This window comes from Pseudonaja textilis, chromosome 3 (assembly GCF_049901715.1).
Source record: "Pseudonaja textilis isolate UNSWEBS1 chromosome 3, rPseTex1.2, whole genome shotgun sequence".
Classification (NCBI taxonomy): Eukaryota; Metazoa; Chordata; class Lepidosauria; order Squamata; family Elapidae; genus Pseudonaja; species Pseudonaja textilis.
The window spans coordinates 20679228-20702528 of NC_141992.1; the positions used below are offsets into that span (position 1 = coordinate 20679228).

The 23301-nt window shown below is 39.4% G+C and overlaps 1 protein-coding gene across 3 annotated transcripts in view; it reads left to right on the forward strand.

The window, feature by feature from the left end:
• RIPOR3 (RIPOR family member 3) overlaps window positions 1-23301 on the forward strand; it is a 118243-nt gene that overhangs the window by 92833 nt on the left and 2109 nt on the right. For 2 of the 3 annotated variants that reach the window (XM_087929002.1, XM_087929003.1), the window contains exons 16-21: window positions 8376-8511; window positions 12387-12548; window positions 15171-15329; window positions 17484-17686; window positions 19711-19794; window positions 21580-21670. In XM_087929002.1, coding sequence (XP_087785128.1) covers window positions 8376-8511; window positions 12387-12548; window positions 15171-15329; window positions 17484-17686; window positions 19711-19794; window positions 21580-21670 — 835 coding nt within the window. Of the gene's footprint in view, window positions 1-8375; window positions 8512-12386; window positions 12549-15170; window positions 15330-17483; window positions 17687-19710; window positions 19795-21579; window positions 21672-23301 lie in introns of those variants that run through there. The other variant, XR_015742690.1, reaches the window with a different exon arrangement.

Sequence of the window (23301 nt, forward strand, 5' to 3'; positions counted from 1 at the left end):
ATAATTGGGGGGGTGGTCTTCAGGAAAGGACATTTTTAGGAGCCTTGAAAGACACTTCAGGGAACCAGATCTGGACAGATAACTAATGTCTCATTTCCTGCTTTCTTTTGGGGGGAAGGTTGTTGAGAAAATGGTGGCCTGCAGTTATAGAGAGCTCTGGAGGATACAGATTATCTGGACCTGTTACAATCTGGGATTAAGCCTGGACATATGCAATGATCATTCTTCCTGCAAAGGTTGGGAATTGAGTCTGTGGATGGGGACGTAGAAATACAGACTCAACCCAAGCAAGATGGAGAGGCTGTTAGTTCCAAAACCCTCTGCTTCCAGGACTGCATCAATTCTCAGTGGAGTTGTGCTCTCTCAGTAGAGACTATTTTGGATCCACAGCTTTAGCAAAAAGAGTCTTGAAACTTATGGACAGGGAGGTCTTTACTCAGCCTTGGTTGGTGTATCAAGTGTTTGTGATGCTTGTGATTAGATTAGATCATGCTTGTGATTAGATTACAGTAGTTTGGAGACCCAGACATCACTTTCCAGGGCTTGACTGCAAAGTTATCTGTGCCAAGAATAGTGTTAATGAATCATCATAATTCTACATTATAGTTTGCATTTATTTATTCATTTGCTTGTTATTTCTATATAGCCATCTATCTCAAATACATGATTCTGGGTGGCCTAGAACAGTTTAAAGCAATATAAAAAACAATACAACATAAAAACATATAAAAAGCATTGAAAACAATTTTTAAATATATATAATCTGCAGCTAAGGTATAAAGCAGTCAAAAAACACTTATCACAATTCCTTTACAGGTTTACTGTGCATCCATATCTCCAATCCTCGTTTGGAATGCCATATATGTAAGAGCCATGGTGGCCCAGTGGTTAGAATGCAGTATTGCAGGCTAATTCTGCTCACATTGCCAGGAGTTCACATTGCCAGGGAGTCCTCAAGCAAGAATGGTCTGTAATGAAACAATCTGAAAAATCAGCTTGGAACTTTGAAAATAAGATGACAAGCTGTTCTGCATGGTATCATAGCTTTATCTAGTCTACTCTACTTGGCAACTGGAGATGATTGGAGTCAGAATGGGATCTTTCAGAACCAATACTGTATGTCAAAGAGCTAAAAGCCCTGGTGGCACAGTGGTTAGAATGCAGTATTGCAGGCAAACTCTGTCCAATGCCAAGAGTTCAATCTTGACCGGCTTAAGGTTGATTCAGATAACAGATAATCAGAGTTGGAAGGGACCTTGTAGGTCATCTAGTCCAACCCCCGCGGGAGACCCTACACCATTTCTGACAAATGGCAGTCCAATCTCTTCTTGAAAGTCTCAAGCGATGACGCTCCCACAACTTCCGAAGGCAACTTCTGTTCCATTGGTTGATTGTTCTCACTGTCAGAAAGTTTCTCCTTATTTTCAGGTTGAATATCTCCTGATTCAGTTTCCATCAATTATTCCTTGTCTGGCCTACAGGCGCTTTAGAAAATAGCTTGATCCCATTCTCTCTGTGGCACGCCCTCAAATATTGTAACACTGCTATCATGTCTCCTCTGGTCCTTCTCTTCACTAGACTAGCCATGCCCAGTTCCTGCAACTGTTCGTTGTATGTTTTAGCCTCCAATCATCCTGGTTCCTCTTCTTTGTACTTTTTCGAGAGTCTCAACATCTTTTTTATAATGTGGTGACCAAAACTGGATGCAGTAGTCTAGGCATGGTCTTACTAAGGCTTTATAGAGTGGTATTAGTACCTCACTTGATCTTGATTGTATCCCTCTGTTAATGCTTTCCATCCTTCTGAGATTGGTAAAATGAGGATCCAGATTGTTGGAGGCAATATGCTGACCTTGTAAACTGCTCAGAGAATGCTGTAAAGCACTATGGGGCAGGATATAAGTCCAAGTACTATTGCTACAGTATTGCTACCTGTGTTTCCCTCAAAATAAGATCAGATCAGATCAGATTTCTTTTTGCCACCAAAAAAGGCACCAGGCCTTATTTTCAAGGGGGATGTCATCCACTGACTCACTTCACTTTCATGCATTGCCTGCAGCCTCCTTTTTGCTGTCAGAGGCCTTTGGAATTTCTTCTGAGGCCAACAAGGCTGGCAAGGCTTTCCTGAAGGCATCTGCAGACCATAACAGAGCTCTGGATCAATCTGGAGCTCTGTTATTGGATGCAGAGGCTTTCAGGAAAGCCTTGCCAGCTGCAGAAGAAATGGGCCTGGCTGTAACTGTCTGAAGTAGTAGGGCACCTTCACCCCCCATCCTAGCTTAATTTTTACTCATGCACCCTGGAGTGACTGGGGTCTTAATTAGGGCTTATTTTTTGTGTGTGTGGGGGTAGGGCTTATATTGGGTGCATGTGTAAAAATCAAGCTAGGACTTACTTTCGGGGTAGTTTGTATTTTTTGGTGAAAGACAATATATATTTTAGGGATGTAATTGATGATAACCCATTCTGTATCTAAGGTCGTGACAGAGAGCTACTGCTTTGCTTGTGCTGTAACAGCAAGTACAACTCTTGCCCAGCCAGTGGGTGTCCAGAATGCTGAGTCTGCACGCTAGTTATCCACAGGATCACCACAATCCCTGGAGGAAAAAGACCAATTTCTGGAAGAGCCATGATGCTTTGACGCCTGGAGGTCTTATTCATGCTGATTCACAAACAGATCCTCTGGCTAAAAGCCTGTGGCCATCAGCATATTTTCAATTATAGGAGTCAAAGACTCCTAAGCAAATTTAACAAAGAGCAGGAATAAATTTTGAGTTCTTTCAATATAAACAGTGGGGTCTCCGAAGGATTTATAAAGAGTTGATTCCTCCAAAGATTTGTAAAGGAAGAAACGCTTCTTCTCACATTCATAAAGCATCTGGAGTTCACTATAAACATCATTTTGCTGTAGAAACGGATGATCAAAAATGATTAAAATGATGGTTGTGCAAACAAAAAGGAATTCTGAATGGATTTGTCTAAACTAACGTTGTGCCAAAATCCACCTTGTAATCCCTCAAAGGTTATTATAAGAATCTTCCACTTTTTTTTACTTTATGAGAATTCCTTCTGAATTCTCTCTTTGAAATTGCAGTTTCACAGAGAGTAGAACATTCACTCACTTCCCTTGGACCTCTTGTAACTATATATATTTACAAGAATATTCCATTTTCCTAAGAACATTTCAGTCAAAATCTATTCTTTTGTGGGGAGTTGTGGGGGGAACCCCAATTGAAATTGATAGGAAAAATGTATAACATTACTTGAAAGTGCCTGTATTACTCTGGACTGATTAAATGACTGCTAAATTGGCATATGTTTTCCACTAAGAGCAAGTGTAAAGTGATACCAATTGGAATATAAAATCAGGATTCCAACTCGGTCTCATGGATCTAAATTGTTAGAGGATAAGCAGGAGAAGGATTTTGTAGGAATATTAGATATTTTGAGGAAAATATCATATGTAAATAGTATGGAGCAAAAAATATGTAGCCATTAATTTACAGCCATTAATTTAGTGACCGTTCAGTTACAAAGGAAAATGGAATGGAATGGAATAGAAATAGAAATAGAAGAAATAGAATTCTTGATTGGCCAAGTGTGATTGGCCACACAAGGAATTTGTCTTGGTGCAAATGCTCTCAGTGTACATAAAAGAAAAGATACATTCATCAAGAGTCAAGATCATAAGGTACAACACTTAATAATAGTCATAAGATACAATTAGCAATCAAATCATACTAGGAAACAGTCAATATAAATCGTAAGGATACAAGCGACAAAGTTACAGTCATACAGTCACAAGTGGGAGGGGATGGGTGATAAGGAGGGATGAGAAGATTAACAGTAATAGTAATTCAGACTTTGTAGTAATTGAACAGTGTTGAGGGAATTATTTGTTTAGCAGAGTGATGGCTTCCGGGAAAAAACTGTCCTTGTGTCTAGGTGTTCTGGTGTGCGGTGCTCTATAGTGTCATTTTGAGGGAAGGAGTTGAAACTGTTTATGGACTATGACCATTTTTCATACGACTGTTGCAGCATCTGCATGATCATATGATCAAAATTCAGAGATTTGGCAACGGGCCCATAATTATGATGGTTGCAGTGTCCCGGGGTCATGTGATCACCTTTTGTGACATTCTGACAAGCAAATGTCGATGGGGAAGCCAGATTCATTTTACAACCGTGTTACTAACTGAACAACTGCAGTGATTCATTTAATAATGGTGGCAAGAAAGTATAAAATGGGGCAAAACTCACTTAACAACTCTCTTGCTTAGCAATTGGAAATTTTGGGGTCAGTTGTTGGAAGTCAAGGACTACCTGTATGGGATATTCAACTTTAAAAAAAGTTTAAAAGGGTAAAAAAAAAGTAAAATATTTATGTTGTTATCATAAAAAGATAAAATCTTCAAGAAGGGTTTGATTCTGGGTGATTGTATGGAGTGGCCACTTTTCAGGTACTTTCTTGATTTTCCCAACCTAACTGCTTTCCTAAGATTTCCTGGTCATTTGTTATGCTAGTGCTAATTGTCATCTTTATACACTGCTCAAAAAAAATAAAGGGAACACGGACTTCCGGTTTGAGTTTCTTCGGTGACAGACCGAAACCTCGTCTCTCTGCAGCTTCGATCCGTGCTCACTGCTGGAGAGCCCCGAGCTGGCTAGTTTGGGGGCTAAGCCACCCCATAGAGGTGGTGAAGAGGGGGGAGACTGCCTGCAGGGTTGAGGAGAGCTGCATCTCTCCTCCCCAGCTGGCCATTACTCCCTTTCCCAAAGGCGGTTGTAACTATGGTCAGAAATGGCCACCACAAAGAAGAACTCGACCGAAAAGAATGTGCAGGAGGAAGATAAGAAGAGAAAGTTTTGGTTGACCAGGTCAAACAGCAAAAACAACAAATAAGGTACCCTGGAATTTAAACTTAACAACATTGCTCCCAGAGAAGATTTTGAAGCTGCGAAGGAGAGAGAGAAGGGAAAGGATTAGGTTTTTTTTCTTCCCTTCCTTATACTGACAGCTAAGCAACTTAAGCAAGAAACTGAAAAAAAATCCACTTTGACATTAATAGGCATCTAAGCTGAAAATAAAAGTCAAGGGGATAATAAAGATTTCTGGACATTTAAAAGTTTTTAAAAGCTGAAAAGGAGAAAAAAAAAGAATAGAAGGGCAGGATCTGGAAAAATGGAGGAGACTGCCTGGAATTAAGGAATGGAACTGTAATTAAAAGGAACTTACAGTGAAATTTTAACAAGATTCCTCAAAGATACATTTTAATGGAAACTTGGTAACAAAATAATAGAACCCCAGGAAGAGAAAGTGGAAAAAAGAAGCAAGTAGAAACAGCCTTGGATTATTTGGATTACTTGGTGATTTTTGGTTTGTGCATCTAGATGACTAAAATTAACTGGGTGGTTGTTTAAAAGTTTTTAAAATGGTATCACTCTTAGAAGAACTGAAAACAGAACTTAAAAAATGGAAAGAAGACTCACAAGAAGGGAGAAGTTCTTTTGGCTTCGTGTTTCAATTCTTAGAAATGGAGATCTGGAACTATGAGAAACAACAAGAAATGCTTGCAGAACAAGAAGATTGGGACAAAGAAGAAGCCATCTTTAATGATCAAGTAATTTTAAGTGGAGGGGGGAAAAGTGGGGAAAGAGAGTGAAAGGTTTAAGATTAGAAAAAAACAACCAAAAAGAAGAAGAACAATTTGAAAGATAAGTATAATATTAGAAAGCAACAGAAGAGGGGATTACAGATGAGAGAGAAGTAGAGAGACGAGGGGGTAAAAAGGGGAGGGAGAAGAAGAGCAGGAAGAAGGCAAGGAAAAGAAGCGACTTAAGCAAGAAACTGTAAAAGACAGAAACAAGAAATGGAGAAACAGGGAAAAGATATAAGGATTGTAACCATAAGTTTGTTTAGAGAAAATAGGTGAAAATTTAATTGTAAAAGGGATTCTGCAAAGGTACATAAGATAGCTTTGTTATATTACAAATAGAAATAACTTTAGAAAATATGATGATGGATAAAATATTTATTGTAATGCAGTGGGATGTTTGTTAATAAATAAATGAATTAAAATAATTGAGAGAATTAAAAGGGAACATTTTTAATTATTAGTAATGATTTATAAAATATAAGTGAGAAATATGGAAAAAAAAGAATTAACTATGGAAAGTTTATAACTGTTCCCAAGGAAGTATGATATTTAATTGAAAAGAAATGTTAAAGATATTAAGATTTTAATGTATATTAATGATAGAATTGAATTGGAATGTAATGTGTTTTATTTACATATATATATAATTTTTTCTTTTTAAGAATATAGTGTCTATTTTAAGAATGTACCAAGCAGAATTCGATTGGCAGTTATGTATTATATTGAATGCTATAATCTTAAAGCTATACATTGAAGCTTAAATAAAAGCTTGAATGGATAAAATTAAAGGATATAAAGGTGTCATACTCTAATTGGTAACTACAGGGAAAAATTTGCTTAATAAGAAAAGATAATGTGAAATTGTAACAGGACAGACAAAAGTATAAATATAATGATTTGAATTAAGATAATTAAAACAAAGTTGAGAAAATTAAAAGAGGGGAAAAACTATGTAGAAAATATAAAATGGTAATAAGATATGGAATAGAATATAAAAATGAGCATGAAATTGAGTTTTGTGTCTGTATGAAGGAGTGATAACCTGGGACCATGCTATTTTCAAAAAAGATGTTTTATTTGTATTTGTTTTTGTGAAAACCCAAATAAAATTTTCAAAAAAAATAATAAAACAAAATAAGACATCCTAGATCTGAATGAATGAAATCTTCTTATTAAATACTTTGTTCATTACATAGTTAAATGTACTGACAACAAAATCACACAAAAATTATCAATGGAAATCTAATTTAGCAACCCGTAGAGGTCTGGATTTGGAGTTACACTCAAAATTAAAGTGGAAAAAAACACTACAGGCTGATCTAACTTTGATGTAATGTCCTTAAAACAAGTCAAAATGAGGCTCAGTAGTGTGTGTGGCCTCCACGTGCCTGTATGACCTCCCTACAATGCCTGGGCATGCTCCTGATGAGGTGGCAGATGGTCTCCTGAGGGATCTCCTCCCACACCTGGACTAACGCATCCCCCAACTCCTGGACAGTCTGTGGTGCAATGTGGTGTTGGTGGAGGCATGATGTCCCAGATGTGCTCAATTGGATTTAGGTCTGGGGAACGGGCAGGCCAGTCCATAGCATCAATGCCTTCGTCTTGCAGGAACTGCTGACACACTCCAGCCACATGAGGTCTAACATTGTCGTGCATTAGGAGGAACCCAGGGCCAACCGCACCAGCATATGGTCTCACAAGGGGTCTGAGGATCTCATCTTGGTACCTAATGGCAGTCAGGCTACCTCTGGTGAGCACATGGAGGGCTGTGTGGCCCCCTAAAGAAATGCCACCCCATACCATTACTGACCCACTGCCAAAACGGTCATGCTGGAGGATGTTGCAGGCAGCAGAACGTTCTCCAGACCCTGTCATGTCTGTCACATGTGCTCAGTGTGAACCTGCTTTCATCTGTGAAGAGCACAGGGCGCCAGTGGTGAATTTGCCAATCTTGGTGTTCTCTGGCAAATGCCAAACATCCTGCATGATGATGGGCTGTAAGCACAACCCCCACCTGTGGACGTCAGACCCTCATACCACCCTCATGGAGTCTGTTTCTGACTGTTTGAACAGCCACATGCACATTTGTGGCCCGCTGGAGGTCATTTTGCAGGGCTCTGGCAGTGCTCCTCCTGTCCCTCCTTGCACAAAGGCAGAGGTAGCGGTCCTGATGTTGGGTTGTTGCCCTCCTATGGCCTCCTCCACATCTCCTGATGTACTGGCCTGTCTCCTGGTACCGCCTCCATGCTCTGGACACTACGCTGACAGACACAGCAAACCTTCTTGCCACAGCTCGCATTGATGTGCCATCCTGGATGAGCTGCACTAACCTAAACCACTAGTGTGGGTTGTAGACTCCGTCTCATGCTACCACTGGAGTGAAAGTACCACCAGCATTCAAAAGTGGACAAACCATCAGCCAGAAAGCATAGGAACTGAGAAGTGGTCTGTGGTCACCACCTGCAGAACCATTCCTTTATTGGGGATGTCTTGTTAACTGCCTAGGCTTTCCACCTGTTGTCTATTCCATTTGCACAACAGCATGTGAAATTGATTGTCAATCAGTGTTGCTACCTAAGTGGACAGTTTGATTTCACAGAAGTGTGATTGACTTGGAGTTACATTGTGTTGTTTAAGTGTTCCCTTTATTTTTTTGAGCAGTGTATAATCTTTATATTGTCATCTATATAATCTGTGTTTTTCCTTTTGTTTCCAGAAACTCGTAAAGCCAAACTTAGCTCCAGTTGTCCAGGAGAACCTTTTGAAAGAAGTGTCACAACAGAAGCATGTCTTAGAAATAATTTCTGCTCTGGCTACTCCTGTGCCACGGAAAATTACTTCAGTTGAAGAGAGTAAGTTACAAGCATTCCAGGGTTGAAAGAGACTATAAATGACTCCAGGGGATGGTAGAGGACAGGAAGGCCTGGAGGAACTTTGTCCATAGGGTTGCGATGGGTCGGACATGACTTTGCGCTAACAACAACAACAACAACAACAACAACAACAACATAAATGATGTCTGAACTTTTTTCTAGAATCTTCATCCTCACTGCTTCCAAACTGTTTCCCTAATGTGTTCCATTAGATCATCATCAAAATAAGGAACAGAGTGGCTCCAGTGGTTGGGATGCTGGGTGAGAATTTAACAAGCCCACATTTGAGATCTGAGAGCTGCCATGGGGTGGGTTTTAGCTCTCATCCTTTTTTTTTGTGAAAATTTTATTTGGGTTTTCACAAAAAAACAACAAAAAAACATAATACAAATAAAACATCTTTTTTTTTAAAAAATAGCATGGTCCCAGATTACACTTCTTCATACAGACACAAATTCAATTTCATGCTCATTCTTGTGTTCTATTCCATATCTTATTACTGTTTTACATTTTCTACATAGTTTTTCCCCTCTTTTAATTTTCTCAACTTTATTTTGATTATCTCATCTCAATTCAAATCATTATATTTATACTTTTGTCTGTCCTGTTTCAATTTCATATTATTTTTTCTCATTAAACAAATTTTCTCCTGTAGTTACAAATTGGAGTATGACGCCTTTATATCTTTTAATTTTATCCATTCAACTCTTATTTAAGCTTCAATGTATACCTTTGAGATTATAACATTCAATATAATACATAACTTCCAATTGAATTCTGCTTGGTACATTCTTAAAATACACACTATATTCTTTAAAAAGATTATATATATATATGTAAATAAAACACTCATTCCATTCCAATTCAATTCTATCAATATTCATTAACACCTTAACATCTTTAACATTTCTTTTCAATTAAATATCATACTTCCTTGGGAACACTTATAAACTTTCCATAATTAATTTTTTTTCCATATTTCTCTTCACTTATATTTTATAAATCGTTAATAATAATTAAAATGTTCCCATCCTTTCCTAATTTAATTCTCTCATTCACTTTATTTCATTTGTTTATTAACAAGCATTCCACTAGATTACAATATATATTTTATCCATCATTTTAAGCATATTAAGATTATTTCTATTTGTAATATAACAATACTATCTTATGTACCTTTGAAGAATCCGTTTTATAATTAAGTGTTCACCCATTATCTCTAAGCAGGCTTATACTTTCAATTCTTATACCTTTTCCCTGTTTCTCTATATCTTGTTTCTGTCCTTTATAACTTATTTTCCTTTCCTTCTTCCCTCTCTTCTTCTCCCTCCCCTTTTTACCCCCTTGTCTCTCTACTTCTAATTCTCTCTTCTGTAATCCCCTCTTCTGTTGCTTTCTAATATTATACTTATTTTTCAAACTATTGTTCTTTTTTTGATTGTTTTTCTAGTCTTAAACTTTTCATTCTCTTTCCCCCCTTTCCTTTTTTTCCCTCACATAAAATTACTTGATCATTAAAGATGGCTTCTTCTTTGTCCCAATCTTCTTGTTCGGCAAGCGTTTCTTGTTGTTTCTCATAGTTCCAGATCTCCATTTCTAAGAGTTGAAATACGAAGCCAAAAGAACCTCTCCCTTCTTGTGCATCTTCTTTGTACTTTTTAAGTTCCATTTTCAGTTCTTCTAAAAGTGGTGCCATTTTAAACACTTTTAAACAACCACCTGATTGATTTTAGTCATTCAAACGCAGTAACAAAAATCCAGAGAAAAATTCCAGTACTCCAAATAATCCCAAACTGTTTCTTCTTGCTTCTTTTTTCAACTTTCTCTTCCTGGGGTTCTACTATTTTGTTGCCAAGTTTCAGTTAAAATGTATCTTTTAGGAATGTTGTTGAGGTTTTAGTTCCAGGCAGTCTCCTCCATTTTTCCAGATCCTGCCCTTTTATTCTTTTTCTCTCCTTTCCTGCTTTTAAAAGCTTTTAAGTATTGAGAAATTTTTATTTTCCCTTGACATTTTATTTTCAGCTTAAATGCCTGTTGATGTCAAAGCGGAGTTTTTTTCAATTTCTTGCTTAAATCTCTTAGCTGTCAGTATATAGAAGGGAAGAGAGAAAAACAAACAAAATCCTTTCCCTTTTTTCCTTTCCTTCGCTGCTTCAAAATCTTCTTTGGGAACAATGTTATTTTTTAATAGTTTAAATACCAAGGTACCTTGTGTTGTTGCTTTTGCAGTTTAACCCAGTCAACCAAGACTTTCACTTCTTATCTTCCTCTTGCACATTCTTTTCTGGTCAGGTTCTTCTTTGAGGTGGCCATTTCTGACCACCACTGCAAATGCCTTTGGGAAAGGGAGTAAGGGCCAGATGAGGAGGAGAGATGCGGCTCTCCTCAACCCTACTACCAGTCTCCCCCCCCTTCACTACCTCTACGGAATGGCTTAGCCCCGAAGCCAGCCAGCTCTGGGCGCTCCGGCAGCGAGCATGGATCGAAACTGCGCATGATCGCGATTTTGGTCTGTCAGCGAAGAAACTCAAACCAGAAGTCCAGCTCTCATCCTTCAGCTCCTGCTGGAGACATGAAAGGAGACCTCCAACTGGATGTCCCCTGGCAAACTGTGATGTTACCAGCTAATCCGTTCAAGCCAGAAGAGCCTCGGGGCTTCTGATACAACTGCAACCCCCCCCCATCAAAATGCTTTGTGGTCCATCATTTCTGTCCATGGGTACGATTGTGTAGGTGCCATGCTTTGTCTGATTTTCTTCTTCCTGGCCAATAACACCTAAAAGACCCCAAAATTAAAGAATACTTTAAAAATTAAAAATAAGGTTGAAATCTTGGGAGATTTTAAATGTCATGAGAGTTTAGCATTTCAGATATCATAAGGTCTTAGTGTTTTCATTTAACAACTTAAGCGGGCATAACATTTTAGGCAAGAACACTAAGGTCTCATGACATTTTATTAAATGTATTAAATTTTTCAAATTTATTTTATTATGGTGCTTGCAAATGGACAACCTGCAGGTTGATTTATTCATTGTGCAGTCTGGTTTATTTACCCAAGCTGTGCACTGCTAGAAAAAGTCTCTGGATCAATCTCTGCTATCTTCTAAGTCAGAATTCAAGGCCAAGTAATCATATGCATAGTTGAACAACAGAATGAATGTGGTTATTGTTGTTGTTGCATTTAAATGAGAACTGGGACAGTGGCAGGTCTAACTGTAGGAGTCCGGTTCTGCTCTCTGGGATCACATCTGTCAGCATTGATCATCTCAACATTTACTACAGCTTGCAGTTTGTACGACAGCATATGGAAAAAAGCATGTGAAATCTGCAATGTCAAAAGCTAGAATACGGCTCAAAGACTATGTGGTTTTTGCAACTACAGATGTCTTCATAATGAACAGATTTTTATTTCTGTTTTCTGTGCTGCTGGGTGGGTTGGTTTCCCAGTTGTCTGGCAAAACATTTAAGACATGTCTCTCCCTTCTTTCCTTGTTGTATGATCACTTGAAATTCTGACTCATGGGATGGGTAGTTGAAGAGAATAAAAGACTAGTAGCATAATTCGGTAACATATCAAGCCCAGGCAAACTGGTGCCTTGCAGATCTTTGGGGTTACAAATCCCACAGTTCCCTTACTGCTGATTATATTGGCTAGAGCTAATGAGAGTTGAAGTCCAAAACATCTGGAGGGCATTAGGCTACCTATTCTTGATCCACACATTCCTATTTTATGTCTTTGCATGTTTGCATATATTCAAAATTATAGTGGTTCATCTTGGCATGATCTAGTATTTCATTTCCAGCTGAAAGAGAGTTCTGATTCCATTGCTAACTTCCAAAACTGTCTTTTGCAGTTATCCAAAAAGCCAAAAAGCAGAAACATGGCTTGAAGATCTGGAATGAGTGCACTGAACAGGGAAGCATATTATTCTGTCCAGTGGAAAAATTTTGGACTCCTTTGAAATATATATTGATGTTCAAAACAAAAGAGAAATATCGACATCATCTAGAAAAAGGTACATTTTGATGTGTGGGTCATCTAATTGTTTCAGTAAACTGAACTGAAAATCTCCCTCATTTATGTTCAAAACTAATAAGGTTTATTCTAGTCCAGGGTCTCAGAGTCAAATCACTGAAAATTTCACAAGAGTCCAAGGTTTACAACACTGAAGCCTTTTCATACATTGATATAGAAGTTCCTCATGAATTAATAAGGGAGGGGGGAAGGAAGAACATAACATTTAAAAAATTTATTACAGGTAGTCCTCATTTAGCAGCAACAATTGGAATTGGCAACTCTGTTGCTAAATGACACAGTCCTTAAGTGAAATATCACATAACCTAGCGGCCTTATGATTCTCCTTTCTCTTTGGTCATTAAGTGAAGTGTCCCAGTCATTAAGCAAGACATCACAATGTTACTGCTGGCTTCCCTCTTGTTTTTGGCTTGTTAGTAGCCAATGATGAAGTACGCAAGTGGCAATCACATGACCATGGGATGTTGCGAGGGGATAGTAAACACCCTCCAGTTGCAAAGTGCCCAAATCTCAATCATGTGACTACAAAAACACTGCATTGCTTGTAAAAATGAGGACTGGTCATAAAGTTATTTTTTTCAGTGTTATTGTAACTTCGAATGGTCATTAAATGAGGTAGGTGGTAAGCAAATGCCTACATGTAAATAGTTTTAAAAACACATTATTGCTGTGTTTTTGTCCTTTCTCTGTGGCCGCTTTAAAGGTAAAAGTAAATGTTTCCCCTGTCCAGTCGTATCCAACTCTAGGGGGCGGTGTTCAACTCATAGAGAATCCTATGGAGAGCAAGATGTTTCATACCTGTTCAAAGGCATTTAGTAGGACAGAGAAGCCACCCCTGCCCTGCCCAGCTTACAAAGCAGAAAGTGACTTGCTACAGGAACTTCCGGGAGGCTCCTGTGCCTCATTTCAGCCTGTGTAACAAAGCAAGTGGCAGCTGGCAGAAAGAGACCACTTGTCTTCTTATGATCCTTGCTGTCAGGTGAAGAGGAGGCAGGGATTGAAGCACTGAGCAGGGAGCTGCTTGCTTTGGGGCATGTAATAGAAAGTCCATAACAGTGGTGGGATTCAATTTTTTTTACTACCGGTTCTGCTGGCGTGGCTTAGTGGGTGTGGCTTTGTGGATGTGGCAGGGGAAGGATACTGCAAAATATCATTCCTTCCCCACTCTTGGGGGAAGGATACTGCAAAATATAATTCCTTCCCCACTCTTGGGGAAAGGATACTGCAAAATAACATTCTCTCCCCATCCCACTAACCTGCTTTCCAGCTCTGTTCTCCTGTGCAGGGCAACAAAGGAAGACCCAGCCGATCAGCTGGGACTCAGGAGGCAGGGAATAGATGGGGGTGGGGCCAGTCACAAGTGGTATTTGCTGGTTCTCTGAACTACCCAAAATTTCTGCTACTGGTTCTCCAGAACTGGTCAGAATCTTCTGAATACCACCTCTGGTCCATAACTATCCAAGGATGGAACAGATCAACTCTGCTAAACACTATGTGTGTAAAGGAACCCAGCAGAGCTTGCTACATCACTACCTTTAGGGCAGAGTGGGGTCTGATGAATGCAAGAACAGTGCAATTGATATACGAGTGGTAGTGTAAGCCCTGGAAGAGCAAATAAGGGCTGCAGAACTATACTGTGGTGCACACAGCGAGCAGTGGCAAGTCCTGTGATTCCCACACACAATGGTGAAACTGAGCCTTACTCTTGAAGGTAAATTTGGATTTGTAGAAGTCTTAGATCCCTTTCCAATTGGCATGCCAGCTCAGGATAGCCAGCTCCTTCAGACCACCCTACTTAATAGTATCTTATTCAGTGGTAGGATTCAAATATTTTTGCCATTGGTTCGGTGGGCGTGGCCTGGTGGGCATGCTTTGCGCACATGCACACACTTTGCGTGCATGCATGTGCCAAACACTCACTTTGCATAGGCGCAGAGGCATTTGTGCAGGTGCAGAGGCATTCTAACTCTCCTCCTGCAAGCCTGCACAATCCCGGTCACTTCAGCAGCTGCCGCGTGGCACTATTCTGTGCCGCGCAAAATAGCTTCCCTTCAAATTCAGAGGATAAAGGTGAGTCTGGGAGTCTGGGTGGGTGGGTGTGCCCAACAGCAGAGTGGCAGAGAGAACCAGTGTGGTCTCCACTGCTCATCGCTGCTACCAGCTTGCCAGAACTGGGCCGAACTGGTAGAGTACCACCACTGATCTTATTCCAACAGATGGGAATAAATGTAGTTCAGGGTTGAACTGTGGAATCTTTTTATTCTGTGATGTAGCCTCCTCTTCTATCTTTTTCTTGGCACAAAGATCGGCCTTGGGAAATTATTATTTTTTCTGAAGGGCTTTTATTTGACACTTTTGGCTTTTTGATAAAAATGCTAATAATGCCATTTGGTAAGCAATTTATTAATTTTGCAACATCAGAGTTTAATATTATATTGTTTTACAGTAAGCAGCTGTCAATATTTATCTTGCTGCAACATAATTTAGATTGGTTTGGCACCTTGTGAGTCAACTTGACAGATGGCCTATAACCTTAGAAATAGGGAAATACATCAATATATTATGGTTAAAAGTGATTTCAGCCCATATCCATCCTCTTCAGTTTTGCAGGTATTCCTGGAACAGATAGTTGGAGGAATTTTATTAGGCAACTCAAGAGATCTTCCAGCAGAATCTGTGACATTATTCCAGTTTTACAGCTACTTGGAGAAACACCATGTAAACAACTTGGAAAAATATTTGATCCGATTCGCTAAAGAAGGTAAATGAGTGGATACTTATGGAGAACCAAATTAAAATTTGGTGATTCCCAAACTTAATATTGAAGTAATCAATGGGAAATTTGGGGCTACAAATTAAAACATCCGCTCCATCCTAGATGACCATTTCCAACTTAGCAGTTTCTTCAACTAGGTGACAATCTGAAAGATCTTGGGAAAAATTTTATCTTAATGAACTTTGGAAATGAAACTAGCAATGGGACTGTCCTGACCTCAGGGCTCCAGAGAGAAAGGCAATAGCCAAGAAGGCTTGGTTCCAGGACCCTATTTTCTTCTTATCCCAAGAGGGAAGGAATCCACAACTTGCCCTCCTACCCATGTAGGTTAGATGGATAGATTCTAGACAGTCTCATAACCAGGCCAAGCACTATGAATTTTAAGATGATAATCTAGATTGCTGAGGATAATAGTGGCCTGTCTGTTCCTAATGTTGCTAGTAGCTTTTCTATGAGAAAGGCATGCACCCAAAGCCACTGAGCTAGTACTTAGCAAATATCATTGTCCGATCTTTCTGTCAGAAACGTTGAACAGTTTCCCATAAGGCATTAAATGTTATCCTTATTTTTTTCTCATTCATATCTTTTTCTGATCAATATCAGTAACACACACTGATTGGCCTGAGCATCATTTTTGCTTCCTAGTTCTGTTGCTCTTGCCAACTAAGTGTATTAGGTAAGTGTTTCCCAATCTTAGCAACTTCCAGATGTGTGAACTTTGACTTTCAAAATGTTGGCCTTGTTGACTAGGAAATTTTGGGAGAATGAAGTCCACTAATCTGGACATTGCCAAAGTTGGGAAATACTGTTTTAAAGCCATGAGATAATTCCTAAGACTGGAAAACGTTAAGACTGTACTCAACAAAATAAACACAAAGCCAGTGTAGCAACATCTTCTGGATGTATTTTTTTTATATGTAGTCTACCTACAGGCTTCTTCGAGAAGTTAATGTTAAAATTGTTTAGGCCATTTACATTCCATCTTCGTCCCATTGTGGAACTCAAGGAGGCATATGTAGATTTCCTGGATAATTTTCAGATTGATTAAACCTATCCCTTTTTAACTGGTTAACAAGTTGATTTGATGACATCTGGTATCCTGCGTTAATATTGTTTCACTTCCATCTTGAGGTTCAGAGTTATGCCAGGACTTTAAGTTTCAGTATAATAGGTCACTGACTTCAGTATGAGTATTGACAGCTATCTGCCATGTTGGATGTCCATTGTTCCAATTATAGAGGGAACTTATCATAAGTTTTCTCTTTATGTGTATGTGCGTGTTTAAGTCAATATTAATTCCTGGTGACTGCATAGACAATCCTTGCAGTTTTCTTGGCAATTTTCAGAAGTGGTTTGCCAAGAGTACCTGGCTCAAGGTCACCCAACTGGCTTCGTGCCTAGGATGGGACTGGAACCTATGGTCTTCTGGTTTCTTGCCTGGTGCATTAGCCACTACATCAAACTGGCTATATTCAGATTTGTTGCTGGATAATAAAACCAGAAGAGGACAGTCTTATGGACCCTTTTCTGAAATTCCCAGAGGCACCTGACAAGGGAAAAAGGAACAAGGGCAGGAGGGCTTTCAATCTACAGAGATGTTTTAATATTGATTTAGCCCCTAATAGCAATAGCAATAGCATTTAGACTTAGACTTCACGGTGCTTTACAGCACCCTCAAAGCGATTTACAGAGCCAGCATATTGCTCCCAACAGTCTGGGTCCTCATTTTACCAACCTTGGAAGGATGGAAGGCTGAGTCAACCTTGAGTCTGGTGGGATTTGAAGTGCCAAATTCAGGCACCAGCAGTCAGTAAAAGTAGCCTGCAGTACTGCATTCTAACCACTGCGCCACCACATTAACATCTTGCTAATGCTCCAGTTCTACAGTCTGGAAGTATCATTTTAGTTTTGCTTGGAAAGATCTCTTTGTCCCTGTTTCCTTGGCAAGGATACTTCTAGTTCCAGTAGTTAGCATAGTGGACTAATGGCTTGACCAGAAGTGGTAAATGTAAGACCACATATGGTTTCGAATTTCAAATTGAATCTCCATTTTTTAAAATCAATTCTTTTGCCACCGCTCCGACAATATTAATTGTTTTTCTGAGCCTCTCGACTTACGGCTGAATTCTTTTCCTCCAGTAATATTGACAGAGGACCTGCAGCGTCCTGGGAGAATGAAGAAAATAAAGAAGCTGAAAGGGAAGCAGCTGAATCAGCTGGAACCTCTGCCTCAGACCTTACGGCTCCTTGCGGTCCTGCAGCTTGATGAGAATCATCGTATAGGCAAAGCGGCCACATTGTGCCTTTCTCGTGCAGCAGCCAACAGGAATTTCAGGGGAAAAGTAGGAGCATTCACTTTTCTTTGGAATGTCCCACCAGCTGCATCCTGGGAATATATATGCATCTATTTCAGTAGCTATAGTCCTCCTTTGCATGCAGGAGGTCTGTCCATGGCAGTGGCTCCCAATTGAGTGCCATGTAAAATCCCAGCCAGTATAGGTACAGGTAGCCCTTGACTTACAATAGTTCATTTAGTGACCATTTGAAATTACAACAGCACTGAGAAAAGTGACTTATGACCATTTAGAATAGAATAGAATTAGAATAGAATAGAATAGAATAGAATAGAATTAGAATAGAATAGAATAGAATAGAATAGAATAGAATAGAATAGAATAGAATAGAATAGAATAGAATAACAGAGTTGGAAGGGACCTTGGAGGTCTTCTAGTCCAACCCACTGCCTAGGCAGGAAACCCTACACCACTTCAGCCAAATGGTTATCCAACCTCTTCTTAAAAACTTCCAGTGTTGGAGCATCCACAACTTCTGGAGGCAAGTTGTTCCACTGATTAATTGTTCTCATTTCTCCTTAGTCCTAAGTTGCTTTTCTCCTTGATTAGTTTCCACCCATTGCTTCTTGTCTTGCCCTCAGGTGCTTTCCTCTTCTTTGTGGAAGACTGCCGTTATGTCTTCCTTAGCCCTTCTTTTCAACAGATTAGACATACCCAGTTCCAGCAATTGTTCTTTTTATGTTTTAGCCTCCAGTCCCCTAATCATCTTTGTTGCTCTTCTTTGTTGCACTGCTTTGTTGGCAGTGGCTCCCAATGTAGTGCCATGTAAACACCAGCCAGTATAGGTACAGGTAGTCTTCACTTCCAACAGTTCATTTAGTGACCGTTCAAAATTACAACAGCACTGAGAAAAATGACTTATGACCATTTTTCACACCTACAGCTGTTGCAGCATCTCCCATGGTCAAATGTTCAAAATCCAGACACTTGGTAACTAACTGTGATGGTTGCAGTGTCCCGGGGTCATGTCATCACCTTTTGTGACCTTCTGACAGGCAAAGTCAATAGGGAAGTCAGATCCACTTAATAACTATGTTATTAACTTAGCCCCAGTTATTCACTTATCAACTGTGGCAAGAAAGGTCATAAAATGGGGCAAAACTCACTTAACAAATGCCTCACATAGCAACAGAAATTTTGGACTCAATTGTGGTTGTAAGTCAAGGACTATCTGTATTCTTTATGCACCTGGAACAAGTGCCCTTAATATACAGTAGTGATTTATTCTTTTTATCTTCTATAGATCTCCTGCTAACATGCATCACTTCCTTCCTCCATGTGTAATTTTTACAGCAATATAGGTTAGGTAAACTAACCTGAGAGAAGGTGTTTTATTCAGATTCATAAACTACATAATAAACCAGAGATAGATTAGAATAATAGAGTTGGAAGAGACTTTTGAGGTCTTCTAGTCCAGCCCCAAGCAGGAAACTCTGCATAATTTCAGACAAATGGTTGTCCAATCTCTTCTTAAAAACCTCTAGTGAGGGAGTGACCGCAACTTCCGAAGGCAAGTCGATCCAATCTTGCATCTTCTTTCAAAGCCCAATACTTTGAGCTAGCTTTCCTATCCCAGATTCAGTGAATTACATTCCCATGATTTCCCACTTCCACTCAGACTGTGCTGAACTGGGAATTAAGAGACCAGGTCTTTCCAGGGTAGATCCAGATTGAAGAAAATTAGTATCTCTCAACTTTGACAACTTAAAGATGTCTAGACTTCAACTTCCAGAATTTCCAAGCTGGCAAAGTTGAGAAATGCCGTATCTTTATTTGCAAAGGAAGGACAAAAAGCAGGATCTTATACAGACCTAGAATTTCCCTTAAGACTGTTAAATTACACCCACCCACCCCCCGGCTTGGTACTTTCCAGATGTGTAGGAATTACAACTGGGAGGGAATTCTGGGAGTGCCGGTTCCTACCCATCTAGGTCAGAGTTAGGGCATTTATGCTAAAGTATTTTTTTTAAAGAAGAACGATTAACAGCCTTGTTACATTCTTTTTACTACAGGCTCTTCCTTTTTACACAGATCTCTTAAGCAACAATGATGCCAAACTACAGCAAGCTGCCTGTCTAGCCCTCAAAAATCTCAGAGTGAGTGCTTTTAAGGAAATGTTTAGACCAGTGGTTCTCAAATTGTGGTCTTTTGTGTGTGTGTGTGTGTGTGTGTGTGTGTGTGTGTGTGTGTGTGATGAAATCAAATAAACCAGTGGTGGTATGCTAGTGGTTCGGACCGGTTCAATCGAACCGGTAGTAAAAAAACACTTCCGACGATCAGCTGAGAGGAGGAATCAAAGACAATCAGCTGAGAGGAAAAAGGAGAGAAAAGTGCAGGATCGACCCTCCCACCCGCCACTGCACTTTTCTCTTCTTTATCCTCTCAGCTGATTGGTGCTGCAGGCCTCAGCTGGTGTGTGGAAAGCTGCACACACGTATTAGGTGCATGCACAATCACTGAACTGGTAGTGAAACAGGTAGGATCCCACTGCTGAAATAAACACTTTAAAATTTCTCAGTCTTAATTTCTAATACAGTAAATACTGATAGATATGACCCAGGTAAACAAAAACTCTTTTGGGACTTTTGGGTCCTCTATCATTTTTAAGAATGTCAAAGACCAAAATGTTTGAGAACCTCTGCTTTGCAGCATGCTGGCTGGGAAATTCTGGGAATTGAAGTCCACACATCTTAAAGTTGCCAAGTTTGAAAAACACTGCTTTAGAATATGAGTCTCCAACCTTGGCCACTTTAGCCTGAAGGACTTCAACTCCCAGATTTCCCCAGCCAGCAAAGCTTTGCTGGTTGGGGAATTCTGGGAGTTGAAGTCCTCCAGGCTTAAAGTGGCCAAGGTTGGAGACGCCTGCTTTAGAATGTCCCATAGGTGTTTTTTCAAGAAACAACTGGACTTCTTGGTTTTTCTTTGGAGATGTTTCTCTTCTCGCTTCCTCAGCTCTTCTTGGATGAGAAGCGAAACATCTCCAAAGAAAAACCAAGAAGTCCAGTTGTTTCTTGAAAAAACACCTTTGGGACATCCATAACCTGGATGACTGAGAATCTCCATAGACTGCTTTAGATTAGAATATTCTTGGTGAAAGGGACTATTTGAACAGGTTTCATCAACAGCCAGCAGAGGGTGTCCAAATTCTTCCTCAAGAAAATTTAAGACATGATATCTGTACTTCTAAGGGCTCCACTAAGGGACATCTATCACATTGCTCCTGTCCTGATCTGGGATCTTATGGTTATTCTGTGATCAGGCCCAGATCTATTGGCCTGGACATCAGAACATTCACTATTTTGCTTGGCTGTAACCTTAGTGCAGACTTTTTTTTGTGGCTGCCTTAAGCTACAGAAATCAGTAACTTCCTTTCAAGGTCCAGTTCACTGCATATATCTGTGAAAGCCTTTTGCAGACTGTTTAGCCCTCACTGAAATGATGGTTCCTGATAATCGAACAGAATTTTTAGCATTGCAATATGGGCAAAAAATTGTCATCGTACGTGGAGGACTACCTGTATTGGTAAATTATGATAGACTGAGAGCATGTGATTGTCTCTTGTTTCTGGCAGTTCCTGGTTTGCAGTCCTACAGTGGGGATTCTCTCATCTGGCTGATGTATTACAGACAAACTGCCAGATTGGCGATTATATTGCTCTAGCTTTCTGAGCTGGAGAATGGGCAGAAGCAGAGCCTTAAGAAAACAAAGATGCAAGTAAATTTATCTGTCGAAATATATTGGTCTGTCCTTACTTTACAGAATGCTGTAAAATTCAGTTTACTGTAGCCAGTGGTTAGCTATTCTCAAAGAGATGCATTGGGATTAAGAACTGGGAGAAATAACTTAAACACAGTTACTGACATGTTTCTTTTATCAAACAGGGTGTTGAAAGTCTAGAACAAATTGCCACACTGTGCCAATCAGAAACGGAGGAAGTAAGGACCACTGCCAGAGAAACAACACTTTCATTTGGTAAATGCTTTCACGATTCTCTGCTTAGATTTTAGCAACCTAAAAGAGATAGTAGCTAATTGACGATTGCCTGTAAAATAGCAAGTAAAAGAAGTGGAGCTTGTAGAGTTGATCTTCTTAGTGGGTGTGGGTGTAGCACCAAGATGTAAAAATTGCTCTGAACTGACTTGCCTCTTGCTATTGGATCACATATTTTAAGTATCTTTTTTTCTTTTCTTATGCCAAATCTAAAATTCTCTCTGCCGTGTCCTGTGCTGCCTATCATGCTCCAAGTTCCACTTTCAGATCCTTATATGTGTAAAAGCAAATGGGAAGCAAACATGCCATGAAGCAACATCGTTGTGGTTGTTATCTGTCTAATCCCAAGCAGTGCTCTGGACCTCATAAGCACACTGAAGACATTTTGAATACTAAATACTAGGAGGTAGCAGTCCAGTGCTTTCATGGAAGTGTATTCATTTCTCCGGGGTGGGGGTGGGGAGTCAGAAGGAAGTTGTAACGGGGGAGACTATACAACCAAGTTAGAGGACACAGCAAGGAGCAAACTCATTGGCTCCTGCTAATTAGTGCTAGTTTTTACCTCATAGGCAGAGGGCCCGTTGCAAACACTAGACACTCCTGCTTTATTATTTTATTATTTATCACACTTTGACACTGCTCCTCTCCCTCACAAAGATGCTAGCTTCAGCCAATATAGTCAAACTTGATGGGAATTGTATTCCAATAACATATGCAGGCTCACAAATGTTCTTTCTTTCCTCGATGTCCTGATTCAGGGGTTAACTTCTGCAATTCTAGTAAGCCTGATTTTGTCCACAAAGTCACGGATGACATTTTGACGACAGATAGGAATTATTTGTCTTAGTGCAGCTGGTGCTAGAAAGAAAACACAAACTGCCTTCTATTCAAGTAATATAGAAATGGGGAACTCCAGCAGCTGTGAAAATATATTTTCTGTGTGGAAATATCACCTTTAGCTGTGAAAGTATCACCTTTGGTCATCCAACCAGATAACTTTTTATTTATTTATGGGATGTACTCCCTACCTATCACCTATCTGTTATAACAAATTAAAGAAAGGAGAATTGATGGCTTGGCCTCTTTTGATAGCAACAATGAAGGAAATTGGATAACCCAATTTACAACCTATTTACTATGTAACACTAGAAAAATAACTGAAATGATGTTTCAAATTTATGGAATTAATCTATAGGCTTTCTCCAGAAATTTGCTTTTAATGGTCACTTAAAGTAATTTTTTTAACTTCCTTTTAAAACCATGTACTCTTTACTGAACTTTATAAAATTATCCAGTTCGGGATTATAACCAATGTGGAATTCTATAACTATAATTGTTAGGTATATTATGCCAAATGCTTGCAAATAACTTCTTGGCTCCCATCGGGTTCTCTATTCCACCTGACTTCACTTTTTAAAAAAGATTTAAAAGTCAGTAAGGAATTGATGTGCCAGATTTATTCCCAGGAATAACTTTGGAGCCAATATCAGCATTCCTAGAAAATAAACCCAGAAGAAAGCTGCAGTTTAATTTGTGGCTTGGTATGTGCCTTTTTTTAAAAAAAAAAAAACTTGGAACAGCCTTTCTTAGGAAATATTGGTGACCTCCAATCC